Source organism: Musa acuminata, chromosome BXJ2-6 (genome assembly GCF_036884655.1).
Source record: "Musa acuminata AAA Group cultivar baxijiao chromosome BXJ2-6, Cavendish_Baxijiao_AAA, whole genome shotgun sequence".
NCBI lineage: Eukaryota > Viridiplantae > Streptophyta > Magnoliopsida > Zingiberales > Musaceae > Musa > Musa acuminata.
In genome coordinates, this window is record NC_088343.1 from 33,858,561 (window position 1) to 33,877,015 (window position 18,455).

An 18,455-nucleotide genomic window follows, 5' to 3' on the forward strand; every position below is an offset into this window, starting at 1 on the left:
AAAAATAAAAATAAAAATATTTAACATTTGGATTTGGTTTAAAGATGGAAAAAAGAGGAAAAAGACATCTGAATGATTGAGGGCACGTTTCTTTAATTGAAAAAGGACTCTCTACTTGGACAAAAAAAAAATAATTAAAATAGAAATACTCTCCGAGAAAAAGTCAAGAAGAGAAATATTTTTAGGGGATTTGCACTATCGTATATAATAGGAAGACTATACCCACAAGAAAGGATCTCAATATAATATCTGCTCCTCCTCTCTGTATCTCTCGCCTCGCATTCTGTATTCGTTTACCCGCTCTTCTTCTTCTTCTTCTTCTTCGTCATCCTCGCCTCTCGTTAATTCTAGCTTTACCCTCACAAAAGAAGAAGGAAAAGGTAAAAGGAACAGAATGGAGGCGGCGTGCTCGACCTCCTCTTCTCCCTCCCTCCTCACCCTGCACTCCTTACGCCCGTCCTCCGCACACCGCCGCCCCGTCGCCGCCTCTCTCTACCCCACCGCGGCCGGTTTGAAGGCCTCGAGTTCCTCCTCCTCCCTCCTGGTCGAATTTCGACGCCGATCGCTTACCTCCATCCCCCTCCTCCCTTCCCAGCGGTATTGCCACCGACGGCGGTCCAGGCGGGCCATCTCGGCGGTGTTCGAGCGGTTCACGGAGCGGGCCATCAGGACCGTCATGTTCTCCCAGCGCGAGGCGCAGACCCACGGCATGGGTATCGTCTTCAACCAGCACCTCCTCCTCGGCCTCGTCGCCGAGGACAAATCTCCCAGCGGCTTCCTCGGCACCGGCATCACTATCGATCGCGCCAGGGAGGCCGTCCGGGCCATCTGGCCCGATGGGATTGCCGCTGATCAGGCCACGACGCCCTCCTCCGGGTCATCCACCGGCGTGCCCTTCTCCCTCAACAGCAAGCGGGTGTTCCAGGCCGCTGTCGAATGCTCCAAGAACATGGGCTGCAAGTTCATCGCCCCGGAGCACATCACCATCGGCCTCTTGAACGCCGATGATGGCAGCGTGGCGCAGGTCCTCCAGAGGTATATAATCTCTTTACAGCTTCCAGAATTATCTTTTGGGGGATAGATAGACAAATAATTAATAATCTAAGGACGCAAAAAACGCTCAAGTGGCGCTGGAATTTGAAATTAGCACACCTTGATGCTTCCACACTCGTATATTCAATAGAGTCAAATGAGCTTGCTAAATTTGAAATTTTCGTCACATCCATTACGGCAAAATGTAGATCCGGTTTCTCCATTCTAACATCAGATGTCTCTTAGTTAATCGGAGGGACTTTTCTATTAGACTCACCTTTCCTAAATAAGAATGTGTTGCACCTTGAGACTTAATGTTAAGACATCATTGGTATGGAAATGAATTTTAACTGTATCACAAGGAATTGAAAGGACAACTGAATGCATCAGGATCCTGCTAATGTGGGATTTTGGGGAAGGTAAACCAATGGAGCCTTACACCTTACCCTTTTTTCAAGTAGGTAGGCTGCTTATGTGACAAACTCTAGTTACTTAGGATACTAGGAAGCAAGCATACCATGGTGCTAAAACTCATCCTTCAAGTTTGTAGTATTTTATTAATGGAAATTATATATTTTCTTTAGATGGAAATAATGGTTTTTGTTGCCATAATTTGGGATAACAGTTATACATAAAGAAGTCGCTTACTTGGTTAACATTGAATACATCTTGTCGATTAAATTAATCCTTCAGAAGTACATTTGAGCAGTTTCCATGGGCTTCAATTATGATCTGATAAGTGGTTTGTCATTTTAGTTTGGGAACAGATCTCAGTCATTTAGCATCGGTGGCCCTATCCAGACTCCATGGGGAGCTTGCCAAGGATGGTAGAGAACCAGTGGCATCATCTCAAAAGATACCAGAGAAATCTCTTGATAGAAAATCTGCAAGTTTGAGGTCTTCAGATAAGACAAAAGGTTGCTGGCCCTCTTCAAGTGCTATCATTTTATGATATCTCATAAAATTTGCTTCTTTGGTATCTTGTAGTATACAAAATTGTTTAAGCTATTATTTTTCTTTTATTTTGTCAGAAAAAAGCCCATTAGCTCAATTCTGTGTGGATCTAACTGCTCTGGCTAGCGATGATCTCATTGATCCTGTAATTGGTCGAGATACAGAGATTCAGAGAATTGTCCAGATCCTATGCCGAAGGACAAAGAACAACCCCATTCTTTTGGGGGACCCTGGTGTTGGGAAAACTGCAATTGCTGAAGGATTGGCTCTTCGCATTGCTAAAGGAGAGATTCCTTCTTTTCTTAAGGTGTGCTTCTCATGTTTTATGATGAAAATTTCTACTTGTTTGCTTGAATTAGTTGTACTAACATCTTCAGGTTTATTCTTTATGCAGGAAAAACGTATAATGTCACTGGATGTAGGCTTATTGATGGCAGGTGCCAAAGAGAGGGGAGGACTGGAATCCCGAGTTACTGGTTTGATAAGTGAAGTGCAGAAAGCAGGTTAGCTGGAGTATCATGTTATGGTTCTTTGTTCTGTATTTACTGAGTTCTGTCATCAATCTAGATACTTGGACAAATGCAGGTGATATCATACTCTTTATTGATGAAGTTCATACACTGATTGGTTCTGGCAGTGTTGGAAGAGGAAACAATAGTTCTGGTCTTGATATTGCTAACTTGTTGAAGCCTGCCCTTGGTAGAGGTGAATTGCAGGTAGAACACCAAGGATTATTATTGCTTGTTAAAAGATTCTAGTTGACATCACCCTGTATTCATTATCCATTGGCCATTATGATTCAGAGAGGATGTATCCGTAGAGGATCTTATTTACATGAATCGGGAAACTCCTTTTTTGGTTTGATACAAGTGCTCTTTGTGTTTCCAGACCTGAATTTAGTTTAATTCTTGTTATACTTGTATCATCTGAAAATGCATCCAATGCAAGTTGTTGATGTATATCTGTGAACTTAATGTAACTGATGAAAATCTTGTTACCATTGTTTATATCATGACAATTTGTTTGTAGTGGTCTGGTCCTAAAATGTTCCTGTACATTAAAGTGTTTGAATATCTTTTGTGCATATCTAGGAGTTCTTTTTTTTTTTTTTGTATTAATGCACTTGATATCTACAGTGCATTGCTTCAACAACTTTAGATGAACATAAGACACATTTTGATAAGGATAAAGCTTTAGCTCGACGATTCCAACCAGTTCTCATAAACGAACCTAGCCAGGTACTATCACAGTTCTTGTTCCAACGTTCTAATCATTTCATATTACTAATGTATGATTTTCTTTATATACATTTCTTGAAATGCTTCAGGAGGATGCTGTGAAGATCTTGCTGGGTTTACGTGAGAAATATGAGATCCATCACAAGTGTACATTCACATTAGAAGCCATAAATGCTGCAGTATACCTCTCAGCAAGATATATTCCAGATAGACATCTTCCTGATAAAGCAATTGATCTGATTGATGAAGCCGGTAGCAGAGCTCATATGGATGCATTCAAGAAGAAGAAGGAAGAGCAGATTTCTGTGCTCTTAAAGTCACCCGAAGAATACTGGCGAGAGATTAGAGCTGTCCAGGCAATGCATGACATGGTAAACAACTTTACTGATGCACAAGACTATGTCTTCAAATCTCTGATCTCTGTTCTGATTTTGTTTCCTGGTCCAAGGACCTTTTGGTAGTTTTTACAGTATGTTTAAGTTATGTTTTGGCCATTCTAGCGTCACCATTTTAGTGTCGTACATATTAAAAATTCATAGTATAACTCAGAAAAACTGCGAACGGATCAGATTATGAACTTTATATAAATTAATACAGAAAACATAATATATACATGAAGGTTGGGAACTTTATATAAATAATATATTTCAAATCTAAGGTATTTTCAGATTATGAACTTTATATAAATTAATACATTCATGAAGATTGGGATACTCTCTGTTACAGTGGGATAAGTAAATACCATGGAACTCTGTTTTGGATTCAGTCCATTTCATTGAAAATCAAAACCGTGCCCGCCTCAAGTTATATTTTCTAATGAAAAGTGATTTCCTGTTATCCATTCAGGTGTTGGCAAATAAAACTACAGATGATTCTGAAACTTTGGTTGATGTCAAGGAGGTCTCAGAATTTTCTATCCCATACTCACAAGATTATGACGGGTACGATATGTGGCTTTTCTTAGTCGTTAATAAATTGGGCAGTCCTGAACTCTGAAAACTCAAAACTGTTTCTCTTGGGCTTTGCTTTGATGCAGACAAGTTATTGTTGGACCAGAGGAAATAGCCACAGTTGTTTCTCTTTGGTCAGGAATCCCAGTTCAGCAGCTCAATGCAGATGAAAGAAAGCTTCTAGTTGGCCTGGATGAGGAACTTAGAAAACGGGTAATTGGCCAGGATGATGCTGTGAATGCCATATCTCGAGCTGTGAAGCGATCACGTGTTGGCCTGAAGGATCCTGACAGACCTATTGCTGCAATGCTCTTCTGTGGCCCAACTGGAGTTGGTAAAACCGAGCTGACAAAAGCATTAGCAGCATCCTACTTTGGATCGGTCTCTCTCTCTCTCTCTCTCTCTTTCTACTTTCAGAACATGTCTACTAAATTTAGCTAGTTAACCATTTATGAAATTTGAATTGCTATATAGGCATTGATTGCTTCATATGTAACTCAAGCTTCATTAAATAAGCATGTAGCCTTGCCAAATATGCAATTGAAATAACTTCATGGTTTCTACTTTTGTGGTAAATTGGTTTTAGTAGTCATTCCAGCAAATGGTTTCAGGTGACATTTAATCTTCCATCATTCATTATACATGGTTCTCACAACATGCATTTATGTAAACAACTTATCCATTTTGGTTTTGCTGCTACTTGTTTGATTCTCTAAAGTCTAAATAGTGTATTAATATAAAAGGAGGACGCAATGCTGCGATTGGATATGAGCGAGTACATGGAGCGGCATACTGTGAGCAAGCTTATAGGATCTCCGCCAGGTTACATTGGGTATGGAGATGGTGGTACTTTGACTGAAGCAGTTAGGAGAAGACCTTTCACAGTGATTTTGCTTGACGAGATAGAGAAAGCTCACCCTGACATATTTAATATTCTCCTCCAAGTGTTTGAAGATGGTCACCTAACCGACTCTCAGGTTTGTAAAAACATCTTTCTGCTGCTCTAAATGTTTTGCTTTATCCGCTAAAGCTTATCATATATATCAAATTGGATATTTATGATTGAAACTCTTCTTTAATTTTCTATTGCTGTAATTCAGCACACTTTTCCAAAGTTTTCTATATTCATTTGATAGTTTAAAAAAATTCCCTAGCAAGTACTTCTATGACGTGATAACAGTTAAAACTAAGCTTAATTCTACAGCAGCATAGTGAGGTCTTCATGATAATGCAGTGATCAACAAGTTCAAGTCCTAAAACAGTATTGCAATACTCAAATACATCTATTTGAGTGTCTAGGGAAGGCATGATGGTCACGTAATGTCTATTGTGAAATAATTTACAAGATATGCTCTATTGATATTTTTAGATAGACCAAAATATTAATTAGATTCTATTAATTTACAACTATTTGAATGCATTTCCAGTTTTATTGCCCTCTTGTGGTGCTGCGTTTAGGTTCTAGATTATCATAATCAAATCTAGTACAGAAACCCATGGCATGATTTTAATTTCCTTGTACTTGTTAAAGGTAATTAACATTTTTCTTGTTTTAAATATAGTTATCCCCCTTACATATTGTCGTCTCAGTCAAGAAGAAACTTTGCCCCTGCCTGTTGTTGTCTCATCTCTGTGGTGTAATATGAACTTTTTCATATTCACTTTCTTTTCTCAGTTTCGATGGGCATGAATAGCTTGATTTTAACTGCTTTTATCAAAATGCCATAGATTAAGCTTCTGTCGTACAAATAATTGTACATATTGCTTGTAATGTTTTCCACCCCTGCCATGAGATATCTCACTCTCCATTCTAAAAGGCATGATATAACAGTCTTCAATATCATTAGGAACATTATTGCTATGTCAGGTGTTATGCGGTTCTCATTTATATTGCATGAAGTAGTGTTTTACCCTCAGTGTTTTCTTCTTGTGCAATAGGGGCGGAGAGTTTCATTCAAGAACACATTGATTGTCATGACATCTAATGTGGGATCTGAAGCAATTTCCAAGGGTAAACGGAGCATAGGATTCTTGATTGCAGAAGACACAGTATCTAACTCATATGCATCGATGAAAGCACTAGTGATGGAAGAGTTGAAGGCATACTTCCGGCCTGAGCTACTCAACAGAATTGATGAGGTCGTCGTGTTCCGCTCGCTTGAGCAAACTCAGGTCTGTTCCTCTATTATTAATCTGTCAAAGTCACTTTATCTTGATAATGGTATACCAAGTAATTTATTTACCAGTGGATTCAATGCTAAATGCTTGCTTAAGTGCAGGACTAATTTGAGAGCATGCTTCCCAAATTCTAGAGCTACCATAGCACCTAGGTTTAGATTTTCAAGTTTGCATCGCCGTTACATCAATCTCAATTGGTTGCTTTCCTTTTTCAGATGCTGGCAATTTTGAATATAATGCTTGAACAAGTCAAGAGTAGGCTGTCGTCTCTTGGAATCGGTCTGGAGGTATCAGATGCCATCATGAACTTGGTGTGCGAACAAGGGTTTGATAGAAACTACGGTGCAAGGCCTCTGAGAAGGGCCGTCACTCAGATCATCGAGGATGTCATTAGCGAGGCGATTCTCGCGGGAGATTACAAACCTGGTGACACTCTTACGCTGGACGTTGATGGCACAGGAAACCCTGTCGTGAATCAGCTACCTGATCAGTCGATCCACTGGTCTGATGCCACAGTATAGTGAAATGTTCTCCATAGTTATATTCTTTCACCCCCATACAATTACTAATTCTTTTTGTAGACACACCATTTATAACCTGTATATAACTGTTAACTGGAAAATTATCAAGGCAATATACGAGTCATACGTAACTGTTGACCCCAATACATTTATTGTGTTAGCTGACAAGATGTTTTTTATGATGTTATTGTTTAGTAAAGTAACGTTTAATAAATCACATAATTTTATTGCCCTCTTCGTTTTCTTTCTGAGTGGCATCACATTACTCCATGCCTGACAAAATCTGCAACCACAAACTTTTAACTCAAAGAACTATCAAACAATGAGATGAGTGAAATGAAGTTGGAGAGTCTTCAACTGAAGGGGAAAAAAAAGATAGAATAAATAGGATTACCTATTTTCTAACTGAGAAACATACATACAAGAAAGTAACAGTAATAACCCATTAAGACAATTAAAATAGAGCTAAATGGCAGGAAAAAAATTTCCATGAAGCAGCCTTTAAAAAGTTGGACACCCAAATATTAACTCAATATGCTATAAAAAAAAGCTCCTAGCCCTCAAGTGCACTCTTAAGATACTCGACTAGCTGAACATACTCATTAACTTTTGATGAATTATCTGAATTCATATTAACAAACATTAGAGGAACCTTGTCAGGCAATCCCACGATAAAGTTTTTGTAGAATCTCAATCTAAACTCTCCGGTTCTCCGATATCTAAGTCTAATATGAACTTGAAATAGACCTCGATTGTTTTTGAAATCAACCTACATATCGAACAATAAGAATTTAAGTCTTTTTTTCTTTTCGATATCATTATCTACACAAAGATGAAGAGAATGGATAAGATGCTTAATATTGATAATAACCTGATGTAGTTATGACCTTATAGCAAGTAAAACCTGATGTAGTTATGACCAATTCAACAGCTCCCAAGTGTGTTACAAACATCAAGGTGCAAATTTGAAATAACCTTGGTGCAATTCATTATTAATATCGATAATGAAATTTGAAACCTAAAAATAAACAATAAATGCAATTTCAACATATTTTTAAAGGCTTTTTTTTCTTCTTTAACTATATTGGAGAGGAGTGCTTCCATATAGTATACGGCATTAGATGTAATAAATAGCTGGAGTTGCATCAAATAGCTACCATAGATAGCATGTTTTGGTGGACGTTACTCTTTCCACCCTTTCTATTTCAGAAAAGGATTTATACAGTTATTGATATAAAATATCACAGAAAAAATAAATACAATCTTCACTTAATGAATGGAAACTGCAGATCAATCTCTGTTATTATTGAAGCTATATAAGAACATCTTATTCACAGCTTAATGTAATAAAAAGATATTAGAAAAACTGCAGACCTTAATTTCAGTCATATCCGATCATTGTTTGGTAGATCATAAAATGTAAATGAAATCGTAAATGTTTTCCAACCTTGATAGACAGGAATCAAGGCCTAATTGTGTAAGAAGAGAAAAGTTGGAGCGGCAGAGATCACTATGACTGAGATTGTTGTATCCGCAGCAACATTTTGGGAATACAACAACAATTAAAATATCCTGAGGAGCCAGCTACTTCAATGCTGATGAGCAATCCCTATGAGCAATCCCTAATAGTCCATGTTCCTTCTCGCAAACATATATGTAGTGCGAGTCTGGATCTTCAAGAACAAAACCTGATGGTAGCTGACCACATTTGGTAAGTGGCACAGGTTCCATGATTGACCTTTGCGAACTACATCCTCCATGGCTTTGGAATCCTGGCCTGGCTGGAAAAGAGCAGTTATATTGTAAGCAACAATAATAAAATACTTTTATGCAATTTCTTTGTCTTAGTGAGTTAGTAGATGCTGATGCATAAAACAAATCTTAGTATACCAACAAAGAAAAATATAAATCAAATGGTTAACTGCAGGGACACTTCTAGAAGATAAGAAAATGAAGATATTGTACACCAACTGTATATTTTACCCTTCAGATACCTGTGAAAGCAAATTTAAAAAGGTAAAAATATGTAGGCATGCGTATTGCACATTCTATTTGAAAATTCAATGTAAAACAGAAGGTAATATGATGTATACAAGGTAAATACTGAGTTGATAAGTGCCATTAATGTGAAGTCAAAAAGAGAACAGGATCAACTATAGGCAACATTATCTGGCACACTCATATATGCCCAAGAATTTACATGATACATATTTGCAAAAAAGATTAGGTAAGTACTTTGGATACTTCAATATGAATTTATGCAATATCGAAGATTTCCAACATGCAAAAATGCTTCAAGAATAGACTAGCTAATCCGGATAGGTACGAGTATGACAATAACGATCACAAGAGACTGCATGATGTATAGTTTCTCAAAGTGGCAATCCAATTTATAATGAGACTAATAGATAGATGTGGATCATAATTTCGAATCAGCAATCTACCACTAAAATAGCCAATCAGATCAAAAGCCTCACTTACACAATGGAAAAACTGCAGGTAACTTGGCTGTCAGTTTATATTTGAAAGAAGCACATCAAATCAGTTGATGTTGAGATTCAAAATTTGTACTATGTCTTGCTGAAAAGTTGAAATAATTCTCAGTCATTATGGTGATGAAGGACACAATAAAAAGATTCCAAACACAAGGAAAACAAGAGAGAGAGAGAGAGATGAAGTGTCATAGGAAAATATCTAATGATCTTGCACTAGAATAAAAATAGCACTCCACTGCAAGTGACACCCAGTTGAAATATCAATAAAGAGAGAAACGAGCAATTAACTATCCTACTTCATTTGTAACCAAAAATTGGAGTTGTATTGCTAGCTCAACATAAGCGGTTGCCGTTTGGCCAGGTTGAGGATGATGCAAGCTACTTTTGTCAGGTTTGGTGCTGCTATTGATGACTTCTGAGTGTGTGATGATTATTAGTAAGAGCGATGGCCCAGCTCTAATTACAAACAATAACATGCATTTGGGAACACATTTGAAATGTGTATCGATGGCCCAATACAGATTTTAAATGTGAATTAGTGTTTGGTAAATTTTTTAAAGTTGCATCTGACCAAGATGCTATACTAGAAATGTTCAAATGTTGATGTTACATCAAGGTAGTATTAGCATTTCAACATTTGTAGGATGCTAATATAATTTTTCAAATTCCAAAAGTACTTTATGACTTTATCTAAAATTATAAGATTACTACAATGATTTAGTAAAAAACCAACATCATTTATATTTTCTATAATATGATATTTTTATTTATTTAGTTTTAAAGATTATTTATGATTATATTTTTTATATATTATATATTTGGGCCATACAAAATTTTTTTAAGATTTTATTTATTTATTTAAAAATATGTATTCATTTTAGAATAAATATTAAAATTATTAGAAGAGTAAATTTATCACAAAATATTCAATGAACTTTTGAAATATAATTTTACCAAACAACACTGACATCAATAGACATTTAAAATACAGTTTTCATCTATTGTTTACCAAAGACTCAAAGCATTCTAGAACCACATATTCACTCAAACCCCTTTCTTCAACTGCATATTAAAAATACGAATGTGTTTCTAAACACAACCTAAGTCCTTGTCAGACCCAATGCTCTAGTGACTGAAGTGCACAATAACAGCAACAACCTATCCAAGTCTTATTGTTACTATACCTAGATATACTAGTAGTGCAAGATACGAGTCATGGTTGATAATCAATAATACAAGCTAGGTTATACCAACCATAACCACACATACAATAGATATCAACTGATGCCCACGATAAAAATTTTCCCCACCTTTCATTTCCTCTCTCAGTTCTGATGTTTTCCTTGCTTTCACCCAGATATATCATTACTTCCCGTCTCCACCTGTCTTTGTTCTCCTTAAGTTTGTCAGGTTTAACATTTCAAAAGAAGGCACAACTTAGTCAAATGAGTCAAACCCAAACCCAATAAGGTACTCTATCAGTCAAATCCATATTATAACTTCAAAGGTCAATTAAAATTTAGTTGCTCAACTTGAACCAGAAAGTTGAGAAAGATTTGGGCCTCTTTGCAAAGTTGACTATCAAATACACTTGGAAGATGTTCATATATTGTCTAATAGACATCACTGGGGACATGGAGGAGCAATGGCCTCAATCTATATTTCGCCTCATCTTACTTTTCTAAAGGTTTTTTTTAAGGTTAATTTAGTAAAAAGATTTGAATAATATAAAGGACTCTCTTCATCAAGATAAAGGAGCAAATGAATGTGTGACTAAAAAATCTAGGTAATTTTCAAATTAACTAGTTCTAAGTATATTGGTTGAGGACATTTACTAAAACAACCAATCATCAAAACTTTAAAATTTGCCTTAAATATTGTTTTGCTTAAACAAGTTATGTATGCTCCTCGTAAGGATGGTATTTATTTTCAATATTTTCAAACTAAGGAAAATACACAAAGGATATGAAATGCTCCATACCTTACAAGCTTTTGTAAATTTGTCTTAGAAATTATAACACAAACTGGAGTTAAAAGTAATAGCTAAATGATATATATATATATATATATATATAATTTTTGCCAATTCAAAGGGATAAACTGGTAGTCTAGTCCTTTCTAAGGCCCTGTTAACACACCAAACTTCATGCACAACCAGAGGTCCGATACCATTTGCAACTTGCCTAAAAGTATAATAGAAAGAACAGAAAAAAAATGTGGACACAGAACTTACGTATAATATACAATATAATATTCCAACTGCATCCTGGTTGGTTTAAACGAGGAATTCGAACTGATGGATCACCATAAGTTATCTGCCAAGATTAGCAAATTCTTATGCTGGATTCATATGTCATGCATTGGATTAAAACTGCCAGATGTACTCAAGAACCAGGATTTACCAACATATAGATCCCGCCAGGTCTGAGAAGCCTAACTTCAAGGAAATAACAAATGTCAAAGTAAATAAAACATACACACATAATATTGGATAAATATTAGACATTTTACAATGATTGAACTTGTAGAAAAAAAAAAGAAACAATTGCTGGAGCCCAAACCTGTTCACTTCTTCTAGCATCCGGGAGGCACTAAGTGTAGCATCCACACCGCACTAACATCCAGATAAAATTACAGTTAACCCAAAGAATGACTGCCTTTTAATGTTTTTATAAAGCTTAACACAGAGCACTTACCATTAAAGAATCCAAAGTCCCTAAACAAAATCATTATGGAGATAAGTGACTAAAACAACAACAATTAAAAAGAAAATTTTGTATAATGTATTTAAACCTAACTAGAAATAACATAGCAATAAAAAGATAGTTTAGTACCTTTATCAATGACACAGTCAAATGATTCATCATCAAAGAAGCTCATGTCCCTTACATCCATTTGCATGTCTATTGATCATAAGGATAAAAGACTAGATCCCTCTGCTTATCCAAAATTAGTAGCTGTGGTACATAGAATACCGAATATGAATAACTAAAAATAGGATACAGCGTAGTTGTGGAATATGTGTGTATTTCTTTCTCATCATTTCTGTCACAACTGATGAGATGTCAATGTTCATGATGTCTATGTAACCATCCTTCACCATATCCTCTGACATAACTGCAAGGTCAGATAGATAGATTGAATCAACTTGTCAGCAATAGAAATCCATGAAGAACTTAGTAAGTATCATATATAAACTAAATAGCATTTATGCTAACATGTCACATGAAATATTAGGCAATTCTTTATCGAATAGCATGAAAAAAGGCAGAAGATATAAGCTATAACAAGCATGCAAACATGGTAAATAGTATTTATAATGCTTGTCTATGTGCATGCACAATGCTATATAAGTATGCTATATCTAGAAATGATGAACTTTGAATAATAATTTCACAACCACATGCAGCAGCTAAGATATTAGCTTTTTTCTTTATATGAAAAAAACAATTGAAATGATTGATAATATACCAATTATTAACTACTTTGAATATCCTATACTATCTAGTAGTAAGCAGCTCATATATGTCACCACTATTTCCTGTCTTTAACCACTGGATGAGTCTGAAACGTTCCTTTTAGCTTAAAATGAAAATCCAATCTGTACCCTAACTAAATGAGCAAAATCTAAGTCAAACATGCAAAGGCTACAAAAAGGCCTAAATTTACCTCTAGAATATGTCAATAACGTACAGGACACATTTAGATCCGATTGATCATCCAAACGATTGCAAAGCGTTCAATCAGCTAACAGAGTTTGAACTTGATGATCGAACACCCAGTACTAGCCAAAAACTACTGAAAGCTTTAAAACTGAAGATCACTATAATTATAGAAAAAAGTTCGAACCAGACCAAAAACAGGTACAATGAAGACGTCTAATATGCAATTCATGATTGGGTTCAGCAATTCCAACTTAAATTCATAGCTCAACATTGACAGAACAACCTTTTTTCCCGTGATAAACAAGTCTATGAAGAAGAAAAATCAAGCATTCCTGCCCAGAACAATAAAAGCCTAACCTAAACTAACACAAAATCTAAAAAAAGGTACACGTCAAAAAAAGCCGACAAAATTATAAGTTTGAGCGAGACGTGGTTCTCGTTAATAAGTTCTCAATTTCGAGAAGTGACGACCACAGCCGGTTTCGAGAAGTGACGACCACACCTAACCTAAACTTCTCAATTTCGAGAAGTGAACCGGATGCCACACGGAATAACGGTAAAGGTGGGGGAGGAGGGAAGAGGAACGAACCAGCGTTGCCGCAGCCGACCATGAGGACGCCGGCAGAGACGGGGACGTACTTTCTAACAAAGGGGCGGAGGGCGGAGTAGCGCTGGTACCAGTCGAAGGAGGCGCTTCCGTCGGCGAGGTAGCGGGCGTCCCAGTAGAGGGCGTCCCCGTAGCTGTACGCGTTGCGCTGCGACGACGACATCATCATCGACTTCCGCCTCTCGGGTTCCCCTCCTCCTCTTCCTCCTCGCCCACTTCCCTACCGTTGTTGTCGTCATCGATCCTTCCTATCCATCGATCCATCGATCTCGTGCGTGCAACGCGAGGAGCCGCCGCGGCCCGTCGCCATCACGTCCCCCTTTTACTCTACCCGGCCTTCCCCTCCCCCACAAATGCCTCGAAAACGACTCCCGACGGAGAGAAAAATCGCGGTTCTTTGTTTCAGCCGAACGGGCCCCGCCTGACGCTTGAAAGGCAGAGGGGATTGCCATCGCTGAACCAATCAAGAGAGGGGTAGAATGCTCGAGTACTCTTGTCGCCGTGGTCTTCGTAGTTTTGCTGTAACAGGCGGCACTGTTGGTGACTGAGGCCTACCACCTCGCCTAGCCGAGTCAGCCGCTGGGAGCTTCTCGGGTGACGTCGCCTCCAAGAAACCGCCCGCCAGAGGGCATGAAGGCGTCTGTGGTCCCCACTGGACGGTTAGGCTCGAGCGAAACGACGTCTTATGACCGCAGCATCACCACACTGGGCGGCACTGTTGGTCACCGAAACCTGCCTCTGGTTAGCCGAGTCAGCCGCTGGAAGTTTCGTGGGTGACGTCGCCTCCAACAAAACCACCTGGATGAGCTGGTGGGTGAGACCCGTCACGGGAGACAGCCCGTCGACCCTGAGACATCACGGGGGTGGTTCGGTCCGACCGAGTAGCTCTCCTTGTCGATGCCAAGGCAGGTCGAATCAGTAAGGATGTGAACTTGACGGCAAAAGACGGTGTGTGCTTTTCCGATCCGACCACGTCTTATCCGCATCCTCGTTTCATTCCTAGTTTGAATGAGGCGGAGACGAAGACGAGGAATCTCCATCGGCGGCGAGGAACAATGGATTCTCGTTATTTCTCATAATTAATTTATTTTAAAAAATATCAAAACTAATTAATATTATTAAAATTTATAAATAATAATAATAATGATTGAACGTGGAATCTATTCGTTCCACACAGCCGTACTAATTTAATTAAATCAAATAATTCATAATTAATTTCTAATTAACTCGATCAATATTTAATCTAATCTAATTTGAACCAAGCGGATTAGACGTTCGGGCTCACCCACATATTGATGGGTGAGAAATGCTGTATTTGTCCTCGCCTCATATTCATTCGGAGAATAATCTTATGTTTAAACTCTTTAAACTCTTAGCATGAGCAAATAACCTCTTTAAACTCTTCAAGCAAGGCCAACTCCATGATCACCAGAAACACCTCGTCCTTGCAAGGACTGAGAAGTGTCATGCAGAAACAAATCCTTGAATCGTGAAGGTCATGCTGTAGATCATTTAAAATGATATAACTCCACTTCTGACGATCCATCATGGCCTTACTCGAGCTTTGAAGTCTCTTCTGAGGAAAAGAGCATAAAGGAGTTCGTTCCATGCGTCAGGAACCCCAGGCAAGCACCAATGGCTGCAATCCTCCTTACGAAGCCTTGCATCGCTCAGAGGACCAACATGATACAGTGACTGATGCCCATCTTTTCTCTGGGCTGTCATCTCGGTCACGTTCAACACATCTATTTCTTTCAATGCAGATCGAGTTGAATTCTGCATGCGTTGTTCTGTGAATGGGTTCAGGAAATGGCTCCATGATTTTGATAAGGAATACGAGGATCTGAAATCTGGGACTGTCTCCGAATGACATTTTCCTCCACTCTTCCCATCACCTTCACTGCAAAAATGTAATGCATATAAAAGTTCCAGTAAGTGCGATCTTCGCATTTACCCGAAACATGCTGGAAACCGTGATGGTTTGAGTCCTCACAAAGTAAATGCATATGTAATGCGTGGTTTAGTCTTAGACAAATGATTTGAACGAGTCTATTTGTAATATCTTAATTACTGATTTGAACCAAACGAAATCGATAAATCAGTTAACTCATCAAACTCCAATCGTGATATCTACCATCATTAACTTGAGCTTAATGATCAATAATCAAAGTATATTGATTGATTTTTTTGATATATATATATATATATATATATATATATATATATATATATATATATATATATTCGTTTTGCGAATTCTTCACTCCCCCAACAAAAATAATATGCTAAATAACAGTCTATGACACCAAGGCACTAAATTTGATGATGTTGCAATGCGTGCAGTCATAAGATCAAACCAACCTGGAATGTGCAGGGGAATAAGTACGGAAGACGACCTGAGTCCTGCTTGTGTTGATCTCCTTGTCAATCCAATCTAAGAATGTCTTCATCGATCTCTCATAAGCGCTTTCCACGCTCATCTGCAGCTCCACCTTCCCCCCTTCCTCGAAATAGCATCCACTTCACAGCACACAGCACAATGGAGGGCATTCAAAACTACGTTATTCTCCCGTAAACAAAAGCTTATTAGACATAGCGTACGTACCTTCCGATGGTCTTCTCATGGCTCCACCAGTGGCCGGTGTTGACGACCAGCACGTCGGCATCCCTCCACCCGGCGGACTTCCGGTCCATGACGTCCAATCTGAGCACGCTCTTAACAGGCGACGGCGCGTCAGGGGGTGGCCGGCTTCGCAACACCAGGTGGGGGGCTCGGTAGTACTCCACGGTGCAGTTGTAGTCCCTGAACCGGAATATCAGGAACCCCTTGTGCTTGGTGATGGGCTGCCCGTTGACTTCGTACACGGAGTCGTCGTTCGCAGAGGCGGCTGAAGACAGCATGCAGAGGAGAGACTCCCACTGGTTTCTCCCAATGGAGTCGCCGGCAAAGACCAGCCGACGGTTCCGTAGCTTCTCCAGCATCAGCTTGGCATCGAATCTGCACGCATCAACGACAGATTGGAATTCAATGTATTAGATGGAGTTCATCGTGTCGACGGAATGGTGTTGACTCGGCAAACCATTCGTTGGCTTCCCTTCCACCCAAACCAAATCATTCTTCACCGTAGAGAGAGACGACCTGGGGAGATTGCAACGGGCGGGCTGCCACCGCCACTGTGTGTAGAGTCGATCGGGCCTTCCGTTCTCGGCACACCGGAATCCCTCGTCGATGAACGCACAGTTCTTGGATTCATACAGTGGGTAGCTCTCGTCCTGCACCCACTTTCCATCGAACAGATCGCAGCCATCGGCACCTCCTCCTCCTCCTCCTCCTCTGTCTTCCTCGCCCTTCAGCACTTGCTGTACTCCCCAACCCTGCGACCTATCGCCGCCCACCAGGGCCCCACCGGCCACCGCCTCCCAGAAGCGGAAGCAGAGGGAGCACAACAGGAACAAAGACGAGGCAGCGAAGGCGGCACAGGCCAACACCACGAGCTTCTCCACGGTCTTCATCCACTTCTTGACGGCCACGTCCATACAAATCTTGCTTGTGGTGGTTTCCGCATGCATAAGCACAAGCGTCGCGGAGAAAACAAGTCGAGGGTGGCAGCGAGCCGGCGACGAGGAGCATATAGGAAGACATATCGATGACAGGATGTGGATTTATTTATACAATAGGAGCAAAAGCAAACTTATAATATTCTTAGTTGCTTCGGGCTTCAGAACGTTCTTATCTGAACAACTTATTTCTTAATATATCTAAACAATTTATCACTATAAAGTTTGATATTAGAAGGAAAAAAAAAAAGAACCATTTAAGGAGTGGCTCATATGATAATCGACGAAAATCAACTTATGTGGGAAAGTGACTAAAGATATAGTTTGATAAAGATACTATTAACTCAACCCTAAATATCATTTTACCAATTAGACTATTTGACATTTCCAAAATTTTGTAAAATGAACCCTCAACCTCTGACCTTCGAATTTGGTATTTCAGCTGTTAAAACACCAATCCGAGGTTTCGACTAAAGCTTTAAAGCAGGCACAAAAAAGCATTAAAAAGAAATTTTGGGAGAGAGAAAAGGCACTCAGTGTGCAACCTTATTTGTACTTGATGAATGACATAAATTATTTTTTTTATAAATAATATTTTTTTTATTTAAATTATTAATTTTCTTATTTGTATAGTATGATTAATAAAATAATTAAAATTAATTTCTTTAATCATATGAATAAGTTAAGAATTTTATCAATTAATTAAATTATTAATTAATTTATTTCTTAATGAATGATGTGATTTTTATTAAATAAATAGTTTATATTCCATTTTTATGTGTGAACCATAAGAAATATATATATTATATTTCTATCCTTGTATATGAAAATAAAATAAAATTTAAATTATTACTTATTTATTCAGATTTTTATGGTGCATAATAATGTCTTATTTTTAAAAATTTATTATTAATATATAATGATAATTGATTTGTGATGTTAAAATGATTATTTGATTTATAATGATCTCTTAAGCTTAATCGAATTTCAAGATTCATTTAATTATAATAATTTTTATTTTTGGATTAACTTAGTAGTTCTACTTTATTTAATTAGATATATTTATGTTTTATGAATTTTTATGATTTAATTAGTTTCAAATTTAAGATCATGAATTTAAATTATTTAATTTATAGATTTAAGTTATTCTTTAATAATTTAATATATTAAATTCTAATTTAATAAGAGGAGTCTAATTATGATATGATTTGAGTCAGGTTGATCTACTAGATCGGGTCGACCCAACCCTTGTGGCCA

At 38.1% G+C, this 18,455-nt stretch overlaps 3 protein-coding genes across 4 annotated transcripts; 1 reads left to right on the plus strand and 2 right to left on the minus strand.

Moving 5' to 3' along the window:
- Nucleotides 1-252: 252 nt before the first annotated feature.
- Nucleotides 253-7,019, plus strand: LOC103988912 (chaperone protein ClpD2, chloroplastic). The gene is made up of 12 exons (XM_009407595.3): nucleotides 253-1,035; nucleotides 1,789-1,949; nucleotides 2,064-2,293; nucleotides 2,381-2,489; nucleotides 2,572-2,702; nucleotides 3,123-3,224; nucleotides 3,314-3,595; nucleotides 4,071-4,165; nucleotides 4,261-4,555; nucleotides 4,918-5,151; nucleotides 6,113-6,346; nucleotides 6,568-7,019. The coding sequence occupies exons 1-12, from the start codon at nucleotides 395-397 to the stop codon at nucleotides 6,871-6,873; spliced, it is 2,820 nt and encodes a 939-aa protein (XP_009405870.2). The 5' UTR covers nucleotides 253-394; the 3' UTR covers nucleotides 6,874-7,019.
- A 1,192-nt stretch (nucleotides 7,020-8,211) lies between these two features.
- LOC103988911 (uncharacterized) lies at nucleotides 8,212-13,992 on the minus strand. 2 transcript variants are annotated; one of them, XM_018827269.2, is made up of 8 exons: nucleotides 13,623-13,992; nucleotides 12,372-12,485; nucleotides 12,203-12,271; nucleotides 12,065-12,084; nucleotides 11,930-11,982; nucleotides 11,771-11,801; nucleotides 11,602-11,683; nucleotides 8,212-8,650 (listed from the first exon to the last, which is right to left on the minus strand). In XM_018827269.2, exons 1-8 carry the CDS (start codon nucleotides 13,807-13,809, stop codon nucleotides 8,496-8,498), a joined length of 711 nt encoding a protein of 236 aa, XP_018682814.2. In that variant the 5' UTR covers nucleotides 13,810-13,992; the 3' UTR covers nucleotides 8,212-8,495. The 2 variants fall into 2 exon arrangements, with proteins under 2 accessions (XP_018682814.2, XP_009405869.2); XM_009407594.3 differs by having other exon boundaries at nucleotides 8,212-8,654.
- A 1,193-nt stretch (nucleotides 13,993-15,185) lies between these two features.
- LOC135613939 (protein trichome birefringence-like 11) lies at nucleotides 15,186-17,177 on the minus strand. The gene is made up of 4 exons (XM_065110939.1): nucleotides 16,780-17,177; nucleotides 16,246-16,638; nucleotides 16,002-16,160; nucleotides 15,186-15,540 (listed from the first exon to the last, which is right to left on the minus strand). The coding sequence occupies exons 1-4, from the start codon at nucleotides 17,175-17,177 to the stop codon at nucleotides 15,186-15,188; spliced, it is 1,305 nt and encodes a 434-aa protein (XP_064967011.1).
- Between the last annotated feature and the right edge of the window lie 1,278 nt (nucleotides 17,178-18,455).